The sequence below is a fragment of the Brachionichthys hirsutus genome, chromosome 18, assembly GCF_040956055.1.
Source record: "Brachionichthys hirsutus isolate HB-005 chromosome 18, CSIRO-AGI_Bhir_v1, whole genome shotgun sequence".
In the NCBI taxonomy this organism is placed as follows: domain Eukaryota; kingdom Metazoa; phylum Chordata; class Actinopteri; order Lophiiformes; family Brachionichthyidae; genus Brachionichthys; species Brachionichthys hirsutus.
In genome coordinates, this window is record NC_090914.1 from 2,610,125 (window position 1) to 2,630,348 (window position 20,224).

At 46.3% G+C, this 20,224-nt stretch overlaps 1 protein-coding gene across 1 annotated transcript in view; it reads left to right on the plus strand.

The window, feature by feature from the left end:
• Window positions 1-15,788, plus strand: part of kiaa1109 (KIAA1109 ortholog) — a 49,783-nt gene extending 33,995 nt beyond the window's left edge. Inside the window, exons 63-91 of the mRNA XM_068752469.1 lie at window positions 76-135; window positions 588-814; window positions 1,224-1,394; window positions 1,941-2,071; window positions 2,169-2,292; window positions 2,385-2,497; window positions 2,702-2,792; window positions 2,967-3,026; window positions 4,544-4,812; window positions 4,910-5,125; window positions 5,366-5,546; window positions 5,633-5,822; window positions 6,075-6,236; window positions 6,317-6,456; window positions 6,947-7,145; window positions 8,251-8,451; window positions 8,656-8,832; window positions 9,353-9,490; window positions 9,746-9,988; window positions 10,164-10,317; window positions 10,691-10,848; window positions 11,704-11,893; window positions 11,974-12,191; window positions 12,502-12,753; window positions 12,887-13,090; window positions 13,583-13,777; window positions 13,907-14,041; window positions 14,441-14,606; window positions 15,109-15,788. Coding sequence (XP_068608570.1) covers window positions 76-135; window positions 588-814; window positions 1,224-1,394; window positions 1,941-2,071; window positions 2,169-2,292; window positions 2,385-2,497; window positions 2,702-2,792; window positions 2,967-3,026; window positions 4,544-4,812; window positions 4,910-5,125; window positions 5,366-5,546; window positions 5,633-5,822; window positions 6,075-6,236; window positions 6,317-6,456; window positions 6,947-7,145; window positions 8,251-8,451; window positions 8,656-8,832; window positions 9,353-9,490; window positions 9,746-9,988; window positions 10,164-10,317; window positions 10,691-10,848; window positions 11,704-11,893; window positions 11,974-12,191; window positions 12,502-12,753; window positions 12,887-13,090; window positions 13,583-13,777; window positions 13,907-14,041; window positions 14,441-14,606; window positions 15,109-15,325 — 4,982 coding nt within the window. The 3' untranslated portion in view covers window positions 15,326-15,788. The remainder of the gene's footprint in view (window positions 1-75; window positions 136-587; window positions 815-1,223; window positions 1,395-1,940; window positions 2,072-2,168; window positions 2,293-2,384; window positions 2,498-2,701; window positions 2,793-2,966; window positions 3,027-4,543; window positions 4,813-4,909; window positions 5,126-5,365; window positions 5,547-5,632; window positions 5,823-6,074; window positions 6,237-6,316; window positions 6,457-6,946; window positions 7,146-8,250; window positions 8,452-8,655; window positions 8,833-9,352; window positions 9,491-9,745; window positions 9,989-10,163; window positions 10,318-10,690; window positions 10,849-11,703; window positions 11,894-11,973; window positions 12,192-12,501; window positions 12,754-12,886; window positions 13,091-13,582; window positions 13,778-13,906; window positions 14,042-14,440; window positions 14,607-15,108) is intronic.
• Window positions 15,789-20,224: the final 4,436 nt, after the last annotated feature.

Sequence of the window (20,224 nt, forward strand, 5' to 3'; positions counted from 1 at the left end):
ATGGGCATGCTATAATATAATTTTGGTAGAAGATGTGAATTCTATTATGATGCAGATCCTCCTGCTTCTTTTTAGGCATAGTCCCCGATGGTACGTATGAAGTGTGTTCCAGGACTACTGGGCAACCTTCTGCAGGTAAGTTCTATTAATATAGCTCTGATCAATAAAACACGGTTTCAGACACATATAGGTGGCCCTCATGAGCTTAACGACATTCTCATTTATCGATGACTCGGCGTTATACGAAATATAAAAGTATAATCTTTCCCTCTCAAAAATCAGGTATGAGGTGTGGGCGCTTCGCACCTGAACTGAGTTCAAGCAAGACGTGACAAATAGTTATTATAAATGGTCTAGACATGTAAAATATTTCTGACTACCGTACACAAAATTTCTACCAATTTGCCGGTCAACGGGTTTCGTTTAGCGACGGGGCCTTTGGAACGTAAATCCGTTGAGTGATGACCGACTGTAATTTCACAATGAACGAGAGTCGCGTGTCTAAAACTGTTTGTTTTTTTTAACATTCATTCCACGTGTGCTCTGCAAATATTTGTTCCATCTTTGCCGCCTCCCTCCAAATGCAGAGAGCAGCAGCGCCGGCGCCTGGACTCTGAATGTGCTTTGGAAAATGTGCGGCATCGACGTGCACATGGATCCCAACATCGGCAAGCGGCTCAACGCGCTGGGCAACACGCTGACGTCGCTGACGGGAGAGGAGGACGTCGACGACATCGCCGACCTGAACTCTGTCAACATGGCCGACATTTCAGACGAGGATGAAGCGGACACGATGTCCCCGACCGTCCACATGGTCAGTCGGCCGATGAACGTCTGATAAGCGATGAACCTGTCTCCTTCACAGCTAGATGCAGGGATGCTTTAATGCTAACGTCACTTTAGAAGTAGTCGAGGAGACGCAGCATAATATCGACGGCAGAGAAGATTATCCGTATGCTGCTTCAGTTTAGGAAGTTCATCAAATATATTCATCGGTTTGAATTTTTAGTAAAGCTGGAAGTTTAAAAAAATAAAAATGTAGAATAATAGCGCCGAACTGAAGACACAGAACTCATTTCTGAGTTGGCCAGCTTCTTGTCATGGCTTCAACCATTGCCGAGCTATTTTCAGTTCTTTCCGGGCTTGCCGTTGATCTCGAGAAGGTAAAGTCTGCCTCAAATCTTCTGCTCTTTCCACCCATGTGTTCCTGCGATTGTCCACAGAGTCCAGAGTTCAGCCCCCGGCTGACCTTAAAGAAGCGTCTGGTAAACCACATCCTGGGCCTCAGCCCCAGGCCCCAGAGTCTGTCTGTGCCAGCTGACTACTTAAACTGTGCATCGCCTCGCCTCCGAGCGGGCAGTGCCAGGGCCCAAAGACCGCTCTCCTGGGCTTGTGTATGTAGCCACCCAGTGCACACCGTTCCTCTGGGATGACGAAATCACTTTGTGAGGTGGTGCTTATATCTCAGTCACCTGCAGCTGTCAGATGAAGCTTGCGGATTCCAAAATGCTGGGCGATGCTATTTAACCCCTTAAATGATCAGAGGCCAGTTTGCTTTAACCGCTCCTCATTGAGCTTTAATGATGGGTCAAATGAAAGCGATCATGTGACACAATCCCCCTATGGCTATAGAGCTTCATTCTTTCCGCTTAAATTGGAGTGGTGGTGGTGGTGGCGGCGGTGGAGCACCGTGTTTTGTGACTTTCTGTATTTAATTATACCTGGTGTGTGTGTGTGTGGATTGAACTGCCTGTAACCTTCTCTGATTTGGACCCTAACGCAGGCAAAATGATTTGCCTGGAATCATACAGATCTGGGGAGGTTGCGTTCTTCATTCATAGCAGCTACCTGGTGGACAGTTTCCCCCAAAAAATTCTTTGATCAGTAATTTGGTCGCTAGTTAAACGTGTTTAGGTGTGTATTGTTGATTGACCCAACAGGAGCCAATTGACGCCAGAAGGCCGATGGCGATGGGCAACCAAGCGACTGACCCCCGAGGGAGGAAGTTCACCAAGCGGGTGGTGGACATCAGAGAGCTGAACGAGCAGGCCAGGGTCATCGATGACCTCAAGTAAGACGTCTTCTCGCTCTCTCATTGATTTGTGTTCTGATGCCTCGCATTTTATTGCCGTGCTGCTAAAAAAGAAAATGCATTTTTATAAATACAGGAAATTGGGAGCAAGTGAAGGAACCATCAACCAGGAGATCCAGCGGTATCAGCAGCTGGAGTCCGTGGCTGTCAACGACATCAGGAGGGATGTCCGGAAAAAACTGCGTCGCTCCAGCATGAGGGTGAGAGTGCCCCGCTTCGTACCCTGTAGCGCTTGCACATGGCTGCAAAGACGTCGAGCTTTGAGCCTGACATTTTGCTGATTTCTCACCAGGCCGCGTCGCTGAAGGATAAGTGGGGTCTTGGCTACAAGCCGAGCTACAGCCGCTCTAAAAGCATCTCGGCAGCAGCAGGCCGACCCCCCCTGAAAAGGATGGACAGACAGAGGTAAGGGAACAAAGGACAGGATTAGTCACCTTTCCTGCTAACATATCCTCCCCTCATTTCATCTAGCTTCTCTCATACGCCACCTCCCTCACCCTCTCCCTAACTAGCTGAGTGCTTCTGCCAGCATTTCCTGTAAAATAGTGCATATTTGTATTTATTTCGAGGGTTCTACAGATTGATTGTGTTACTTGACTGTGTCCGTAGTTCCAGAATCGGGGATGTGGACGATTTATCGGATCCACGTGTTGATGCGTGCTCTCCAGGACCACGGGTCACCTTCAACATTCAGGACACGGTAATCTGATTTCTGTAGTATTTTTTTTTGAGTCAGGGCTGTTTTCTGTTGACAGTTTGAAAACCGTCATCCCATCTTTCATTTTGACGCGTCGCAGTGAAGCTTCGCAGATTGTTTGTTTCGTTTTGTTTTTATTTTGGAGGTCATTGTTAATGTCTCTTTGTTCAATTGAAGATAAATAAACAGGCCCTGGATTCTGGACATGCGCCTGTCAGTCCAGGAGGGGTGTTCAAGGTATACGGTGCAAGCGACTGAATCTAACAGATGCCTCCAACAACAAACACTCGCGCTCTTCTTCTACTCTGTGATTGATCCTAACATGCTATTAAGTGTTTCACATGCAAACTCAAAACAGGATGCTTTGTGTACATTCGTACTAATCATACGAGTTATATAATGCTGCTAATCTGTATGGCTGCCTACTGTAAATCCTGCTACTGTGCGTGTCCCTACGGTAATGTTGCATTAGTTAAGCTAAGTAAATAAATATCAGTGACATTCCATCAGATTGAAATGTGTCCATTCCACAAGGCATGCTTTCTTGCAAAAATAACGATACTGGCCATCAAAGACAAATTTAAACTTCTGCTTAACAAATTAATGGATTCACAAATCCTCATCCTGTCTTGAAACTGCATGAAAACTCAAATCACATTTTCTGCCGCCATCGTACGGTTCCTGGTTCGTGATACGGTGCATGTTTTGCCTGTGATAAAATGCACCCTCTTCCACACACATCAGTCCAGCTTTAAAACCGATTGGTGTATATTGTTCAATGAAAATTCTTTGGATTAAAATAAAATTCTTTGGTATTCAGATTAGACAAGTTACTTTTTGACATTTGGAAGTCCGCCCCCCCCTCCCTGGCTCATGCTGTGAAGAGGGCACTCATTTTCTAGTTCTCTTAGATATTCGGATCTTACATCAAACCACACACAGTCGAGGTCGAGATTTTTATCGTCCAGGCAGCGCGCAGGTTTGCAATTCTTTGACGTTTATCTATGAGGTCCTTTCTTTTCTGTATTTGAATAACTCTACCCTGCATCCCTACGTGATGCCTCCAGCACTCATTTTAACAACAACAGACACAGACTGCCGCTAATTGGCCTTAACCAACCAATCAAATTGCTGCCATTGGGCAGAAACCTGTTCAGGTGCTTCAACACATGACAACACACACACACACACTGCACAAATTCATGCCCTGGTGGGTATATACATGGCCTATGTGCTCTTTTAAGAAGAATAACAGATGACTTCAGACACTCCTGGAGAACCAGACCTGTAGTTCCAGCCAGCAAACATTCATGCATGTCCAGCTGCAGCCGGACTCCGTCGTCGCCTGTTTTGGGGATTTGTTGGTTCTGTTGCTTTAAGGATTGCAGACTCCTTTTCAACCATCTTGAGAGGTTTCACATTTTCCCTTGGCTGGGTTTCACAGTTTTGCCAACTTTCTACTCGTTTGCTCAACCGGGCTCCTGCGCACAGAACGTGCACGGAGACTCGGCCCCTCGTTGTTTTCAGGTTGGTAGTGTTCTGTGATTGGATCACGGTGCTGACTTGGTTTCAGCATTTAAGTCTTGCCGTCCTCAGTAGTTAAAGGATTTGTGTGATCATTTTGTCCAACAAACAGAACACTGTCTCCTTGATAGTTGGCAAACTTCCTACTTAAGACAATTTTAAGTAGGAAGCAGCTTCAAAGAAACCCGAAAACTGTCCACTTGTGTGAGTTCATCTTTCTTTCCTTGAAGTTTCCTGAGGAGGCAGAGGGGGAGCTGTTGTCCGTCGCTGTTGTCGAGCTGTCCCATCCTCATCATCACAGTCACTTTCATTCTCCATCCATCGCTGAGGGCCAGCACTCGGTTTTCAGTGCGCCTGCCACGCCCGCTGTCTTCTCACCCGTAACTCCCTTCCAGCACGAAGACATGAGGCGTGACGACCTGTCCTCGTCTTCATCTGAAGACTCGGAAAAAGAAGACGAGTTTGAGCGTGAAAAGCCGTCGAGCTACCGAAGGCCTTTGTGAGTCTTTGTTTTGTCTTCCTGTGACGATTAGATGAAAGGAAGCGCCATGATATTTTTAACAAAGCTTGATGATTTTCTTTTTTTCTGTCCTTAGCCAAGCGTCTTACAGGAAGCCCTCCGGGTTCTCGGCTGTGAGTCAGCTGTTCAGCGAGCGCTGGCCGAGCACGCCTGCCGGCCGCAGCTTAAGTGGCCCGGCAACCGAAAGAAACATTGACTTTGAGCTGGACATCCGTGTGGAAATCGACAGCGGGAAGTGTGTCCTTCACCCCACCACTCAGCAGCCAGAGCACGAGGACAATCCCCTCAGAAGGTTTGATGAACGGCGCACTTTCCTACTCTGATAAATGCTGTTGGTGGAATTTTTGATTTCAATGCTGAGACATTTCCCATTGAAATCTGTAATCAGGAGTCTCGTGAATCTCGTCATTGTGAAATGCATTTGAATGATTTCCCCGATGAGTCTTTAAGCTCTATAAACCGTTGATTTAATTGATCTAGTTAGTTAAATTCACAGAATAAGGTAGAATACCTGACACGTGGATGTTTGCAGGAGCTGTGAGCGCAGCGTCAGAAGCCTGGACCAAGAGTCTCCCCCCAAGAAAAAGAAGCTGCAGCCCACCTCCACCTCCACCACCCATCTCTTAGCTGGCAAGAAATGTCCCTCCACCCTGCAGACCAAATCCAACGACATGGAGACCACAGTCTTCTACATTCCAGGAGTAGATGTTAAGGTCAGCATCTAAACCATTCACAATGTACTTTTTTTTTTAGGTAGAAACGATTGACATGATTCGTGGCTCTTCTCTCCCCCCCCCAGTTGCACTACAACTCAAAGACACTTAAGACAGAGTCGCCAAACACGTCGCGTGGATCCTCCCTCCCCCGCACTCTCTCCAAAGAGTCCAAGCTGTATGGTATGAAAGAAAACGACCCTCCCAACCTTCCCAATGCTGTCCAAAGCAAGACTAATTCGCTCCTACCTCCCCCGCCCCCGCCCATTCCATCAGGTACTGAGCATTTTTCATTTTGGATTGCATGCCCTAGCACCATCCGTAACCTCCGGCACTAGTGTGCCACTCCGCTGCAAGCTGACGGTTCACCTCAACATGGGGTTCAACTTGAATGAGTTGCATGCAATCAGAATACGTTGTTTAAATGAACTTATGCATATTGATATTATTATTATTATAACATTTTCGAGGGGTTTTCTGCACGAAGCCCAGACTGCTGGTGGCTTAAAGACTTTTGTATGATTATAGCGAAAGGTAAGGGCAGCGGAGGGGTGAAGACCGCCAAGCTCTACGCCTGGGTGGCGCTGCAGACGCTCCCAGAGGAAATGGTCATCAGCCCCTGTCTGCTGGACTTCCTGGAGAAAGCCCTGGAGACCATCCCCATCACCCCAGTGGACAGGAGCTACACGGGTACGTTTTGCTGCAACTCGTCTTTGTGGAGCCAATGCACGGTAATGCTAACAGGGAACTCATTCCCCCCCCCCCATCAGCCATGGCTTCCCAGGATGACTACATGGGCCAGTTTGATGCGGTGGATCAGCTCGAGGAATCCACTACCTCGCTGGTTTCCTCTTCTACGTCAGCCTACTCCTCCTTCCCCGTGGATGTGGTCGTCTACGTCAGAGTCCAGGTGCTGACAAGCCTGACAGTTTACTTCCTCCATTAAAATAGTTATGCCTTCATTAGCAACCGGTTCATTCCCATAGTTTTAGAGTCCAGTTGGCTGATTTGACTCCGCCGTTCTACCAGTTTGCTATTTGTGGCACTAGCTTTTTGCAATTCAGTTCAATAGCTATTAAAGCTAAACACATCTCATCATTTGTAGTATTTTTACCAAATGTTTGACCATCTTTAGAGAAATGCATACATCAACACACTGTATACCAATATTCATTTGAGTATTATGTTCAGACAATTCCAAAATGAACTTGTATATTAAATGGTCCCGCTCCAACATATTTGTTTTTCCTTTGGGGGGGTTTCATGTTTGCATCTATTTATTGTTATTTCACTTTTCACCAGTGCCCCCCCCCCCCCCCCCCCAATTGTTTTCCGTCATGCTGTGAAGTCATTGACACCGTAAGATGAGATTCGGACATCCGTTTACTGTTTGTTTGCAGCCGTCTCAGATCCGCTTCAGCTGCCTGCCCATGTCCCGAGTGGAGTGTATGCTCAAGCTGCCCTCATTAGACCTGGTCTTCTCTTCGAACCGCGGTGAACTGGAGATCCCAGCAGGGGCCCACCCAACTGACGGTTGGGTGGGCCCTCCCACCTCCACCCCACCGGGGCAGCACGTCCCCAAACTGCCTCCTAGCAAAGGTCTGCCTAGCATTAGAAGTGTCATAACACAAACGCATTTACATCTTGGATCAGTGCCACGTCAGGGCCTTTCGTAAATTGACGTTACTCAGAGCTTCTACTCTCGAATTCATTATTTTACTAGTCTAGGTCAACAGTGCAGAGTGATGGAGAAATGAAGTGCAGAGAGGAAGTTCCTCCTCCTTGAAAATATTTTTCACATGTTCAGAAAAGGTGATAGAAAAACGGTCACAAACTGTAGACCCATCAGCCCCTTATGAGCTGCGAGTAAAGTTTGGAAGCTTTTTTGCTGACCCAGTTGAGAGATTTTCCTTTAGAAAATGAAATAATTTGAAGAAATCAACATGGTATTCGTTCACAGTATGTTTTCTTAAATGGAAAAATCATCAATTCGGTGTCCGGTACTACCTCAAGGTAATGTTTTGGGTCCCGTTCTATTTTTAATTTGCATTAACAAAATTGAATATGTACCAAGCACACAAAAATAAAAATGTATGCTGATTGTAAATTCTGGACGTGTTTTACACCTGAATTGCTTCATTTTAGATATAGAAAGAGTTTCTAATTGGACCGCATTGAGGCAACTTAGGCTTGCGCCTGACAAAATGTTACCTTTTGCACCTCGATAATCATAATTCACACTTTTAGTATAATATAAATGGCATTGCAAATTTAGGGATTTGGTTGATCTTCATAAAATTCTTCATAATTTAGCAGAAATTCCTCTTGATACATTTCTCATGGTTGTATCTGAGCCTGTCACTGCTGTTTATCCTTGAAAAATTTTTAATCAGAGGTCTACATTGAACTGTAGAAAGTACTTTTTTCTCGAATAGATGTGTTGAAATCTGGAATGAGTTACCAGTGCAAATTGTGAACTCTTAAAATATCTATAATTTATTTTCTAAATCTTCTGGCATTGCATAATTTCCGCCCCTAATTGAAGGGTCAGGGGTTGGTGGTTGGATAAACGGCCCTCCTCGGCCCTGCCGTGGTGAATGTAAAAATGTCATGTCACGTTTTAAGTTCGGTAAAATAGAAAGAAAGTAGTCCCCTGAATGTCTTACCGTTCTTGCTTTTCACTAACTTCTTGATCTGGTTCCAGCATCTCCATTGTTGGGGAGTCCTTTGGGGCGGTGCCGCCACAGCAGCAGCCAGTCCGACCTCACTGGGCCACCGAGCACCTCCTCGGGCCTCAGCTTCACCGCCTGCATGTCTGACTTCTCCCTCTACGTCTTCCACCCCTACGGCGCCGGGAAACAGAAATCTGCCGTCACAGGCCTGCCTCCAGGCGCAGGGCCGTTAGGTATGGAAAAGGCCAAAATTACAGGGCCTCAGTTTTAAATGTTACCACATATTGTCCTGTTTTTCTGTGGATAAGACAGGCTGAATGAAAGCAGGTGTAAACGAGCCAAATGTAGAGGACACAAAAAAAAAAATATGCGGACAGTCACAAAGACTGAAATTCAACCTCAAGGCACACCGTGATAATTGGCCTCGTTTTTGGAAGGTGCAGTCGACGAGGAGCCGTCTTCAGTGACGGGAAGAAAAGACTCTCTGAGTATCAACCTGGAGTTTGTGAAGGTCAGCTTATCGCGGATGAGGCGGAGTGCAGGCACCACCTTCATCGAAAGCTTCATTCCTCCCAAAGGTGGCAAGATGGACACAACCCTCATCAACATCTCAGGTACATTGTAGGCTCCGGAGGTTCGATGGCAAATGAAATGATTCTGTCCATTTCCTACTGGTTTTAACTTCAACTTTATAAAAATGTATTTCCCGACAGATAAAGTACCTGAATTTTTCACTTCCTGAAAGGCAGCAAACTGCTGCTTTTTATACTTTCTTTTTTTTTTAAAACATCTGATTCAACAGGATATTTGAAGTAATGTGCAACAGAAATAAACACTTACAGTGAGAGATCTTTAGGGATACGATACGGGAACTGTTCCTCGGCACGCTGCTCTACAGCCCCTGTAGGGCGGGAACACATCGCTCTGGCTCCATGAAACTGAATGGGGGCATTTTACAAGCATATAAATGAGAACATCGAAGCATAACAAGACGAACGCCGCAGTGCTTGAATGTCACAGACGATGGGCAGTCCTCATTCCGATGCAGAATATTTTAAAGATTGTTGGCTGGTACTGTAAAACCTTCGTAAGGAGTTTCTCGCACCTGAACAAATGTCATGTCCTCCCCCTCAGCTGTTTGTGACATTGGATCGGCATCCTTCAAATACGACATGAGGCGTCTGAGCGAGATCCTGGCCTTCCCTAGAGCCTGGTACCGTCGGAGTATCGCCAGGCGCCTCTTCCTGGGAGACCAGACCATCAACCTGCCAGGTAAAAAGATTTTTACTTGGCATTTAACGTAATGAACAGAGATGTTCTGTGTGCCACTGTGAAAGAAACGACATGGTCAGAAGTAGCCAATATATTCATCGAGCATAGGAACGAACCCACGGGGGGGGGGGTCAGCTTGTATTCAGTTTTAATATCCCATCTTGCTGAGCATCCCTCCAGCCGGCCTTTTCTCCACACTGCTTCATTTCCCAGGCTGACCTTTACTTACATCTCCCAACCTTTACCTCCTCTCAGCCTCTGGCCCCGCTACCCCCGACTCTGCAGAAAACGTCACGCAGCATCTGTCCCCAGAGTCCAGCCGGAAAGCCTACTGGAGGACCTGGGACGGCAGCACTGGCACGCACATGCCGCAGTCCCCCAATGTGTTTTCTGAACACGCCGCTGGAAGCAACATGTCCCCCGGGGGCCTCGGCCACCTCAAGTCGCCTGCGCCAGGACGAACCCGCAGCGTGTCCGATTCTTCGGCGCCAAGGAGAGGTAATAAGAGATACCGCTGGATCACAATCAAACATACTGATGTGTGGGGGCTCTGCTCTAAATCAACAATATTTCATCATTTACAATAAACAGAATTTATTAAAATAACAAAATACGATTATAACATAAGATGCTGCTATGTCATAAAATGTTTTTGTGGTTTATCGTCGTCTAGATTCCGTCACCAAAACGTCGACTCCCTCCTTCAGTAAGAACGTTAAGGCAGCGGGCCAGCAGGGGGCGCCATGGGAGACTCTGGTGGTGTTTGCCATCAACTTGAAGCAGCTCACCGTCCAAATGAACATGAGCAACGTCATGGGAAACAACACGTGGGTGTCCTGCATCATTCTGAAATCAACTGTTTGATGTTTCAACAAAAAACTGCTTTCTTTCTGAAATGTTAAAGATTCATTCTACCCCCTTGTCTTAAATCTAGAGCTAGCAGCCACTTAGTTTAGCTTAGCATAAAGGATGAAAACGGAGGGAAAGTTGCCGAATGCCTTTGGGAAAATTCTTGCCAACCGTGAAAGCTTTTTAATTGAAGACAATTGCTGTTTTGTTTTTTGTCTGAACTAAGAATCGTATCAATTCAGTTAAGAACATGATGTGGCGCTCCGATGCGCTTCTCCTTTCCTCCCAATCACTGGTTTATGGCTTAAAGCAGCGTTCCAGGGAGCGCTCACGGTTTACGTTCACCCACAGCTGGACGACCAGCGGCCTCAAGAGTCAGGGGCGACTGTCTGTGGGCAGCAACCGCGACCGAGAAATCAGCATGTCCGTGGGTCTGGGCCGCTCCAAGCTCGACTCCAAGGGCGGCGTGGTGGGCGGCAATATCGACGTGAACACCCTGGAGATGGTCTGTGAGTAAACCAAGCCTCGACTTCTCAGACATCGGCTGCTTTTTCTTCAACTCATTAGCAGCTCTCCTTTGAGAAGCGTGTAAAATGTGAAACTGCAGCTCAGTGCAGAGTTTTCACGCCGCTGGGAGCTGCTCCACGCCAGAATACAGACTTTAGAGCAACAGTTTACCCTCATTATTTTACACTGAGCGTGAGCGTGAACGTGTACTTATTGTCTTACATGCCATTAAGATATCTGCCTCTATAGGACATAAACCAGTGTCTCCACAGAACTGAGGACATGATCTGAATCTTTATGACACTTCTCCTGCTTAACTTTATTGCCTCCGCCGAGGAGGTTCTGTTCTCGCCGGCGGTTGGTTTGCCTTGTTTGTTCTTTAGCAAGATAATTCAAAATGTTCTGGATGGATCTTGATTAAATTCAGGAAATGTTGGGAATCTTACCAGGAGCGGATGAGATCCTGGATTCTGGATCACTTATTTCTCGGTTGATTGTTGACCGATGTTTATGAAATCTGAAAAGGTCATGTAGGGTGGGGGTCTCTATCTCACCACCGAATTTCATCCAGATCGGATCGGGAATGTGGATCGCAATATGGAATTTCCCATTTACTTTTGATTTGTTTTTTGCTTTTTTACTTCATTTCATTTTACAGAAGAGTATTTTTCAAAAAAATGTGGAATGAGGCCATAATTGGAAAGTTAAATTTCATACCTTTAACATTCTGAACTTTTTATTTTTCTTTATCTTAATGTGACGTAATAGTAACAGCTTGCGGATGAAATAAATGGTTTAATGGAGGCTAGTTGCTGTTGACTGGTTGCTCTGGTCCCCCTTTTGCTCTGCTTTTGTAGCCCACATTTCTGAACACCCCAACCAGCAGCCCAGCCATAAGATCCAGATCACCATGGGCTCCACAGAGGCCCGTGTGGACTACATGGGCTCCAGCATCCTGATGGGCGTCTTCAGCAACGCTGACCTGCAGCTGCAAGACGAATGGAAGGTCAACCTGTGCACCGTCGACGGCAGCCTATCAGAGAAAAGGTGAGGATGCTGCGGTCATGCCAGATGCATGGATGCTTATTCTGCTTGCCCCCCCCCCCCCCCCCTCCTCCATCCTTCAGTGAGATCTTCATCCACGGAGACTTGCAGTGGGACATTTTCCAGGTGATCATTTCACGCTCCACCACGCCAGACCTCATCAAGATCGGAATGAAGCTGCAGGAGTTCTTCACTCAGCAGTTTGACACCAGCAAGCGAGCCCTGTCCACCTGGGGGCCCGGCCCCTACCTGCCCCCCAAAACCCCCGTCATGAACACGGACAAAGGAGCTGCAGAGCTGTGTAAGCAGGCCGTTTCTCTCTGCTGCCGCTCTGTGACATATTTAATTAACTCCGTGCAGACTCTGGCTCGGCGAGACGTGCAGAAAGTGAAAGGATTTATAATAATAAGCGTAATTAGTTTTCCGGTTTTTCAAGCAGTTGACAAGATTTCTGACAATTGAATGGAATCATGAGGAACAATAAATGAAAAGCGTAAGCAGCATTTAAAGAGACCGCAGACTATATAAGCATAAAAACCACAGTTCCTTCTGGCCTCATGTTCAAATTGATTTGTCTTCCTACCCCCCCCCCCCCCATCTTTGTCACACAGACATGGATGCAGCTCATCACCGCCACTGGCCCGGGGTGCTGAAGGTAATCGCTGGCTGCCACATCTCCCTCTTCCAGGTGCCTCTGCCCGAGGACACCGTACAGCTGGGCGGTTCCATGAGCCTCCATGGGAATCACATGACACTGGCCTGCTTCCACGGGCCCAACTTCCGCTCCAAGTCGTGGGCGTTGTTCCACCTGGAAGAGCCCAACATCGCCTTCTGGACCGAGGCACAGAAGATCTGGGAGGACGGTGAGGCAGAACGTTCATTCTTGAGACGTCCGCTGTGGAAATGTTAAAAGTTCTCAAATCGGTAGTTGAACGCAGATTTGTGATTTTTAAAGGTCAGATCTGGAACTGTTAACCCCTTCCTGTCACATCCCAGGCTCCAACGATGATTCCACCTACATCGTTCAGACACTGGATTTCCATCTTGGTCACAACACCATGGTGACCAAACCTTGTGGCGCGCTGGAGAGCCCAATGGCTACCATCACCAAAATAACCCGGCGGCGGCACGAAAACCCCCCGCACGGCGTCGCCACGGTCAAAGAGTGGTTCGGCTACGTCACAGCGATGAGGAACGAAGGTAGCCAGCGTTCTGTAATCCTGTGGCCTCACACTCGGAGCTAACATATCTGCTCACGGCACGCAGAGCAGCTCTGATACTGGCGATGTTGCATCATGATCAGTTTCGCATTTGGCAGGAAGTCACGGTTAATCGGTCCTTTTTGTGCTCTTACTTCTTTGTACACGTCCGTTCTTCTACGATCAGTTTGTACACGAATAGATCAAACGCATCGTGATGTTAGTTTTGTTAATGGAGTTCTTGTTGTGGACTTTGAGTGTTCGGCCGCTCCACTTTTAATTTATGCACCGAATCACGATCCAATGACGTGTAAAAGCTTCGTCTCAATCTTCCTACTTTTAGCTTAGCGACGGGCAGGCCTGCTTTCTGTCGGCCTTTCTTTGCAGCTGCTGCTTGTTAACTCAAATGTAAAGTAGGTGCAGATAAACTTTATCAGGGCAGTGAAGCGTGAGCCACGACCTTCAGCTCCAAATGTCTTATCTCCCGACTCAGAGCTCAACCTGCTTAGGAACGTGGAGGCCAACAACCAAGAGAGCGGCGCTGCTGCCAAGAGCTCGAGTCTGCTGAGCAGCTTCCGCAGCTCCTCCAGCTACAACCACGAAACTGAGACCATCTTTGCACTTCCCAGAATGCAGCTGGACTTCAAGTCCATCCATGTGCAAGATCCTGACGAGCCGTCTCTGACAGGTAGAGCCGGATGGGAAAGGGAAAGTCTTTTCCCCTCACTGACTCAGAGGTCAGAATGTGTTGTTCTAAATAGTGAACACATCTCAGGAGTCTTAGATTGTCGCGTTTTGTCCTTTGCGTTCGTTTCAGAGTCCGACGGCAAACCCAAGGTCGAGTGCAGCGTCGTGACGGAATTCACCGATCACATCTGCGTCACCATGGATGCTGAGCTCATCATGTTCCTTCACGACCTGGTGTCTGCCTACCTGAAAGAGAAGGAGAAAGGTGTTGGTCAACATTCAAATCATTCCTCTTTAGACGGAGGGGGGGGGGGAGAAATGACAAGCTGTGGTGCAGCTGGTCCAACATGGTGGTGGATTTACAAAGCAGCGTTCGTCCTTCATTATAATCAGGATAGAGCCCCGACTCTTTTCTGTTGACTCCTGCAACTGAATAGAAAGAGAAAAGAGGTGAAGGTTTTCATCAGGCTCTGAATAATCCTGATTGCTTTAAGTCGGACAGATGGCGGTTTGAATTGGAATAGTCTGGAGCCGGTGGGCGGGGGCTGCCTTCAGAGAATCGGCGGCTGTTTATTCCATTCTTCTTGATTCAATTGTTTCATAGACAGCGTAGACTGCTTAAATAGACAGCATAATGCCGCTCCTCCTCCTCTTGCGTCCTCAGCCCTCTTTGCTCCTCGAATGTTCGCGGCTCGGCCGGGCCAGAAGAGTCCCACGGCCCTGCACGACGAAAGCTCCTCGGACAAGGACAAAGACGACGGCGCCAACTACGCCACGGTGGACTGGAGGGAGTTCATGTGCAACACGTGGCACCTGGAACCGACTCTCAGGTCAGCAGAGCTGCGACGCGCCGCCGCGTTCCGGAGTGCCTTCAGGCGTCACGGTGCTCATTTGTGAGCGAAGCTCCGTTGGAAAGCAGAGTATTTGTGATGCTCTGGTAGCGTCTGTGACTTCGGGCTGCACTAGAGTTGCACACGGCACAAACACACAAATACACACACAAAAAGCTGTCACGCATCGACGTGCAAGACTATCAGGTGTTAAGAGAAAGCACAAGGCCCAAAAATAAAATATAGATGAATATCCACAGCGAATTAGGATTCCTACGTTAGTATTTGTTCCTTTCAGTAGTAATACCACAATGTGTAAATAATATATAGGTTTGTAAGTATAAGCTGAAGCTTCAAAGGTAAAGCATTGCATAGTTCTTCTGTCAGCTTATCTCTTTATTTCATTGAATTATTTATAGTCGTGCGTTTAAGTGGCTTCTTATTCTCTGACGAATATCGTCTCCGATTATGGCGTAAACGAAACGTGTCTCTCTATCTCCAGGCTTATTTCTTGGACGGGACGGAAGATCGACCCGGTGGGGGTGGACTACATCTTGCAGAAACTTGGCTTCCACCACGCCAGGACTACAATTCCCAAGTGGCTGCAAAGAGGCGTGATGGACCCGCTGGACAAGGTGCTGTCGGTGCTCATCAAGAAGCTGGGCACCGCCCTGCAGGACGAGAAGGAGAAGAAAGGCCGAGACAAGGAGGACCACTGAGTGACTCGCAGCACTGGATGACTGTTTGTCAGCGGCTGCTGCTGTACAGCACGCCCACGGGACACGCCCATGGGACACGCCCATGGGACATGCCCATGGGACATGCCTGTTTCACCCTGTGAAAGTCAGCACGGCTGTTTTTTGGGGGGCAAATGTCCACTAGCAGCTCTGACTGAAGCGTTTTGCACCGATGTTTTCTATGTGTTTTGAACAAAGCGGCATTATTTGAGCGCTTTCGCGGCGAGCAGCCTCGTCCGCCTGTCGTAAATGATCAAACTTGAAACGCTTGAACGTTTGTTTTAAGGCTCGTCGATAGTTCAGGAGAAATGATTTCTTAAACCATTGCCTTTTCTCTGTTTCCCGTGGAACACATGGTCGATGTGCTTTATGTATTTTATAGTGCAGTTTTACGACATTTTGAACAGTTCAGTGACGGTGTTTGTTCTTTGGGGGGGGGGGGGGGGGCACATCATCCACTCCATGAGGATGACATGAATTCATATTTGTAGTTTGAACCAAGATCACTATTTATGGGGATGTGAAACGCAAAGTCTATAATATATTAGCTTGGTGTGACAAGCTTATTTCTTGTCTTATTTTTATTTTTTTTTAAATCAAAGTAGTGTATATACCGTAATTAAATTTCTTAAATGTGTTGATTTCCTAATTTAATAAAAACGTTACCATTTAATTTTAAATGAAGCTCTGTGCCGTTATTTTACATTTCCATTCAAGCCACATACACATTGAATAATAAATATTCTCTTCACAGGTGGCGCGTATGAAGAGTTCCTGCTGCACTGTGGGAAATGTATTTGTCTTTAGAGCACAGGATCCTTTCAGAAGGCCGAAACCTGAATCCTGAGATTAACCTTTCGGTCGGCGGTTCTCTTTCTGCCCGTTACTAGCGGCTGCAGCTTTAACTGCTCAGTTTACAACCCATGAAATGACTCTTCGTTCGGCCTCAGAGGATTTTCCCCCCCAAGAAGCTGTCATCGTACAGGCGTTAAGAACTCCAGATGAAACTTTGGAGTCGGTTATGCCTCTAGAAAACGCCCTGTATCGGCTGAATCGAAGCATTAATGGCCTCGGCTCTTATAGGGTTTCTTTCTCCAGGCGGTGATTTGTCTCTTTTCTCTGTATTTAGGTCCTTTACTGAGTGAAACTCTACAAGATTCCCTCCATTTCTGCTCCTCCGTCTGTCAGAAGTCTCTGCATCCTCCCGAAGGCCTGCTCTGCTCAGTGCAGGGTTTGGTTAACGCACCCATTCCGACTGGAAGACTTGCCTCTGCACGCCATGAGCCTTATTCTGCGTTTGGGTCCGTGCCATGGTTCCTCGTCAGTGGGTGACGGCGAGGAAGAGGAGTGCAGGTTTCCCCCCTGTGATGTCTGCTTTGAGATTACAGCAGTGTCACTGGAGGAGGCCCGGCCAGCTCAGCATGATGATGAATATATTTATTAGATAGAATTTTAGAGTACAAGTACAGTCAAACAGTAGCATGTATTACAGTACAGTACGGGGGGGGTAGTATTGACACTCTAAGCTCTCGCTTGCCTGGGGTGGACATTACTATTTGATTTGTTTTTTGGCATCACCACACTGAATGTATTTTACTTCTCTCACGTTGCAGAGCTGAAGCGTCAGAGGCCGGGTTGCGTGACCAGTAGATGGAGTCGAGTGAATGCAAGCTGCCCCCCCCAGGCCTGCGCACATCCTCACATGCACTATGCTGCCCTGCTGCTGCTGCATTATAGAATAGAAAACATTCAAAAGTCATGGAGTGACAGCAGTAGACGATTTGAGTTCCCTCTCGGTGCGTTTCCCGGGCTAGGATCAAACTCTGGATCAGTGAGAGAAACTGACATTAAACATCCGTAACAATAATCATGCATGTTACAGAAACAGCCCCCCCCCAACCTTAGACGAAACGTGATGCAGGAGGTAATTATGAAGGAGACGTGTGGCATTCAAGGCCTGTTGGGGAGCGAGCGAATGATTTATCGGCAGAATAAAGACATGCAGGGAAGCAGAGGCTGCTCGAACGTTGGACAACCGTCTCTTACCAGACAAACAAGCATTAAATGTTGGTTTCTGATTGAAGGATTATTTTTAAATTATTAATATAACCATTATGAAGATTGTCTTTTTTTTTTTAGCACGCCTCTTTCACCCTTTTTTTTCCAACATTGTGGTTTTATTTCCTCTCCTTTACTAACATCTTAGGCTTTGCAGGAGGGATGGTAGCAGGATGCAAGCTTTACAAAATATCATTTAAAAGTCCTCAGAACAAATGAATGCTTGTTGAAACATTTTCTCATCACGTGCACGATGAGCTTCCTGAAAATATAACGCTGTTTTGCTCTTCCTCATTACAAGGATGATGAAGAGAATGAGGCTTGATACCTTCGGAGTGTCTGAAACTTCATCAAAGGTGTCTTTTAAGCCTTGGCCCAGGGAACAAATGCCCCCCGGTGGGGCAGTAAACACCAAACGGCATTAAATTGAATAGAGAATGCAGAGCAGGCGCCGCTGGGTAGAGCGGCTCGACTGTCTGAACAGAAATGGGCCGATCTGAGCTTCTTTTTTTTGATTAGGATTCTAATTGCTTGTTCCACTTCATCAGCTCTACCTTGATTAAACATTATGGCTGAGGCGTTGAAGGAGAAGCTGCTTACCGGATACTCTGAATGCTCTATCTGAGCTCTGGAACGCAGCCACACAGCAGAGATTAGAGTCTTTATTCACTTTGTGAACTCCCTGACCGCCGTGATGTCTGAGCGTCTTCGCTGTGCACGTTGGCCAAAGCTCTCGTGTCAGCCTTCTCTCAAGTAAAGTAAAAATAAAGCGCAAAGTAAGGACAAACGTCATTTGAGTATTTATAGCTGCACTCATCGATGCTTTTTTTAACAAGGTGCTCTGAATCCGCAGGGAAATGGGGCCCAGCTCTGCAGTTCTATTCTGCTCCATTGAGCGTTTTAGAATCTTTCAGCTCGTTGTTTTGGTTTTTCGTTTCGGGAATATTTGTTTAGTTGATTTTGGTTCACATATTCATAAGCAACAAGTTGAGAGTGATAGTTATGAAGGAAAACGATGCGTAAGGCTCCTTTTAGTTTGGTCCTCCACCAACTCGCTTTATCGTCGGCCACATGCCTGCTCACAGGAGATGAACATTTCTGTCTGCAGAAGAGTTCTGAATGCTTTTTAGTTGTTTAGCCAGCCACAAGTGGCCAAAAGGATAATGCAATTAGGTTTAAAGCATTTCCGCATCGCTTTCTAGCTCATTATTAGTTCACTTTTGTTTTTGTGTTAATCTCAATGCTACCCACTATCTAATAGTAAGACTTTTCCTAACTGCAAACTGAGCAGCTAAAGATTTCCTTCAGGGGAAAAAGAAAACAAAACAGAGCCAGACGCAGCAGGAACGTCAGACTTTAATTAATCTGGTAGCCAGAAACACAACTCGAAATAGATAGAACTGTTTCTGACTCAGCTGAAAACGGCATCACGTTTACTTTGTCTAGTTTACTTCGTTCCAGGCCGAGTCTATCAGCAAGCAGTCGGTATTGGGACACGTTATTCTGAACCAATCGAGGCTTATAATTATAATTATATATAAAAATTATACCTGACACGAGTGCGCCTGATCATGATCATTGAGGCTGAAGATCCAGTATTTATGTTCTATCCCTCATGAACTAAAAAAATAAACGAAAAAGATGCAGGCTAGAGATTACTCTGACTTACGTCTTTCAGGACTTCTGAGATTGGATCATGAAATTTTAATCGCCTTGCTCGCACACTAAGGCGAGTGCCTGGCTCAGCACTGAACCGTCTCAGATCTTTTAAATGGACCTTTGTCTTTTTGACAATGGATTCCTCCGAGGCACGCAGCTCCAACACAGTTCAGCAGCGCTCAGCTCCATCCATTGGACCCCCTACAGTTCAGGCTCCCTCTCAGAAATGCCTTTAAATACGACTATACGTATATATATTTATATATATTTGATGTCTTATTCAAAAGAACTCTTACATATGAAATAGAAGGAAAAACAGAAGTTTTCATTTCTGACCTTCCGTTTTTTTTTTGGCCCTTTTCTGATTCCTTTTAGAATTTGAAATGTAAAGTTCATTCTAAGGGAATTGCCTATCTAAGCTTTCATTATCAGGAATGAATGGATTTTGTGGAGGTCAGAACCATCTGACATCACCAAAAAAAATAAAGTATCACTGCTATATACATATATATTATCTTTGAATCAAAACCAACAGTCTAAAGCTGAAACTGTGTTTCCCTGGAAACACCCAAAGGTCTGATTAATTGCTAAAAATCCTTACCATCCCATAATGCATAATACAGCATCGTGACAGACCTTAGAACCAACCTGGTAAGCAGAAATATTTCTAATCATCCCACAGGAGCTGATGATATGATAACAAATACATTTGAATAACTTTCTACGTGATCCACAATAAACAATACATTTAATGAGACCACATGGAGAGAAGCAGCAGAGGGTGGGACGGATCAGGGAGGATGACATAGAGCATCAAGCCTATAACGAATCATGCATTTTAGCCAATAGACCCAGAAGACAGTCCTTCGTTCAGTCTGCGATGGCAGCTATCAATAACGAAGCTAATGGGGGGACGGAGAGATGATTTATGTTTATAGTGCCAGTTGCTGGAATACTGTCAGATGCTGCAGAGGCGTGCGACTCTCCCAGGAAGTGTTGCAGCTGTTTAGACGAAATACAAAGCCAGACTCAGGAGATTGAAAATGTTAAGCTCCAAATGACTTGTAAAACATTTTCATTTTAATTATACATATAAAATCCAGAATGCTTGTTTGGGGATTTCTTTAAAAGATGGTACACGGGGTCCAAACCGGGACGCGAGCG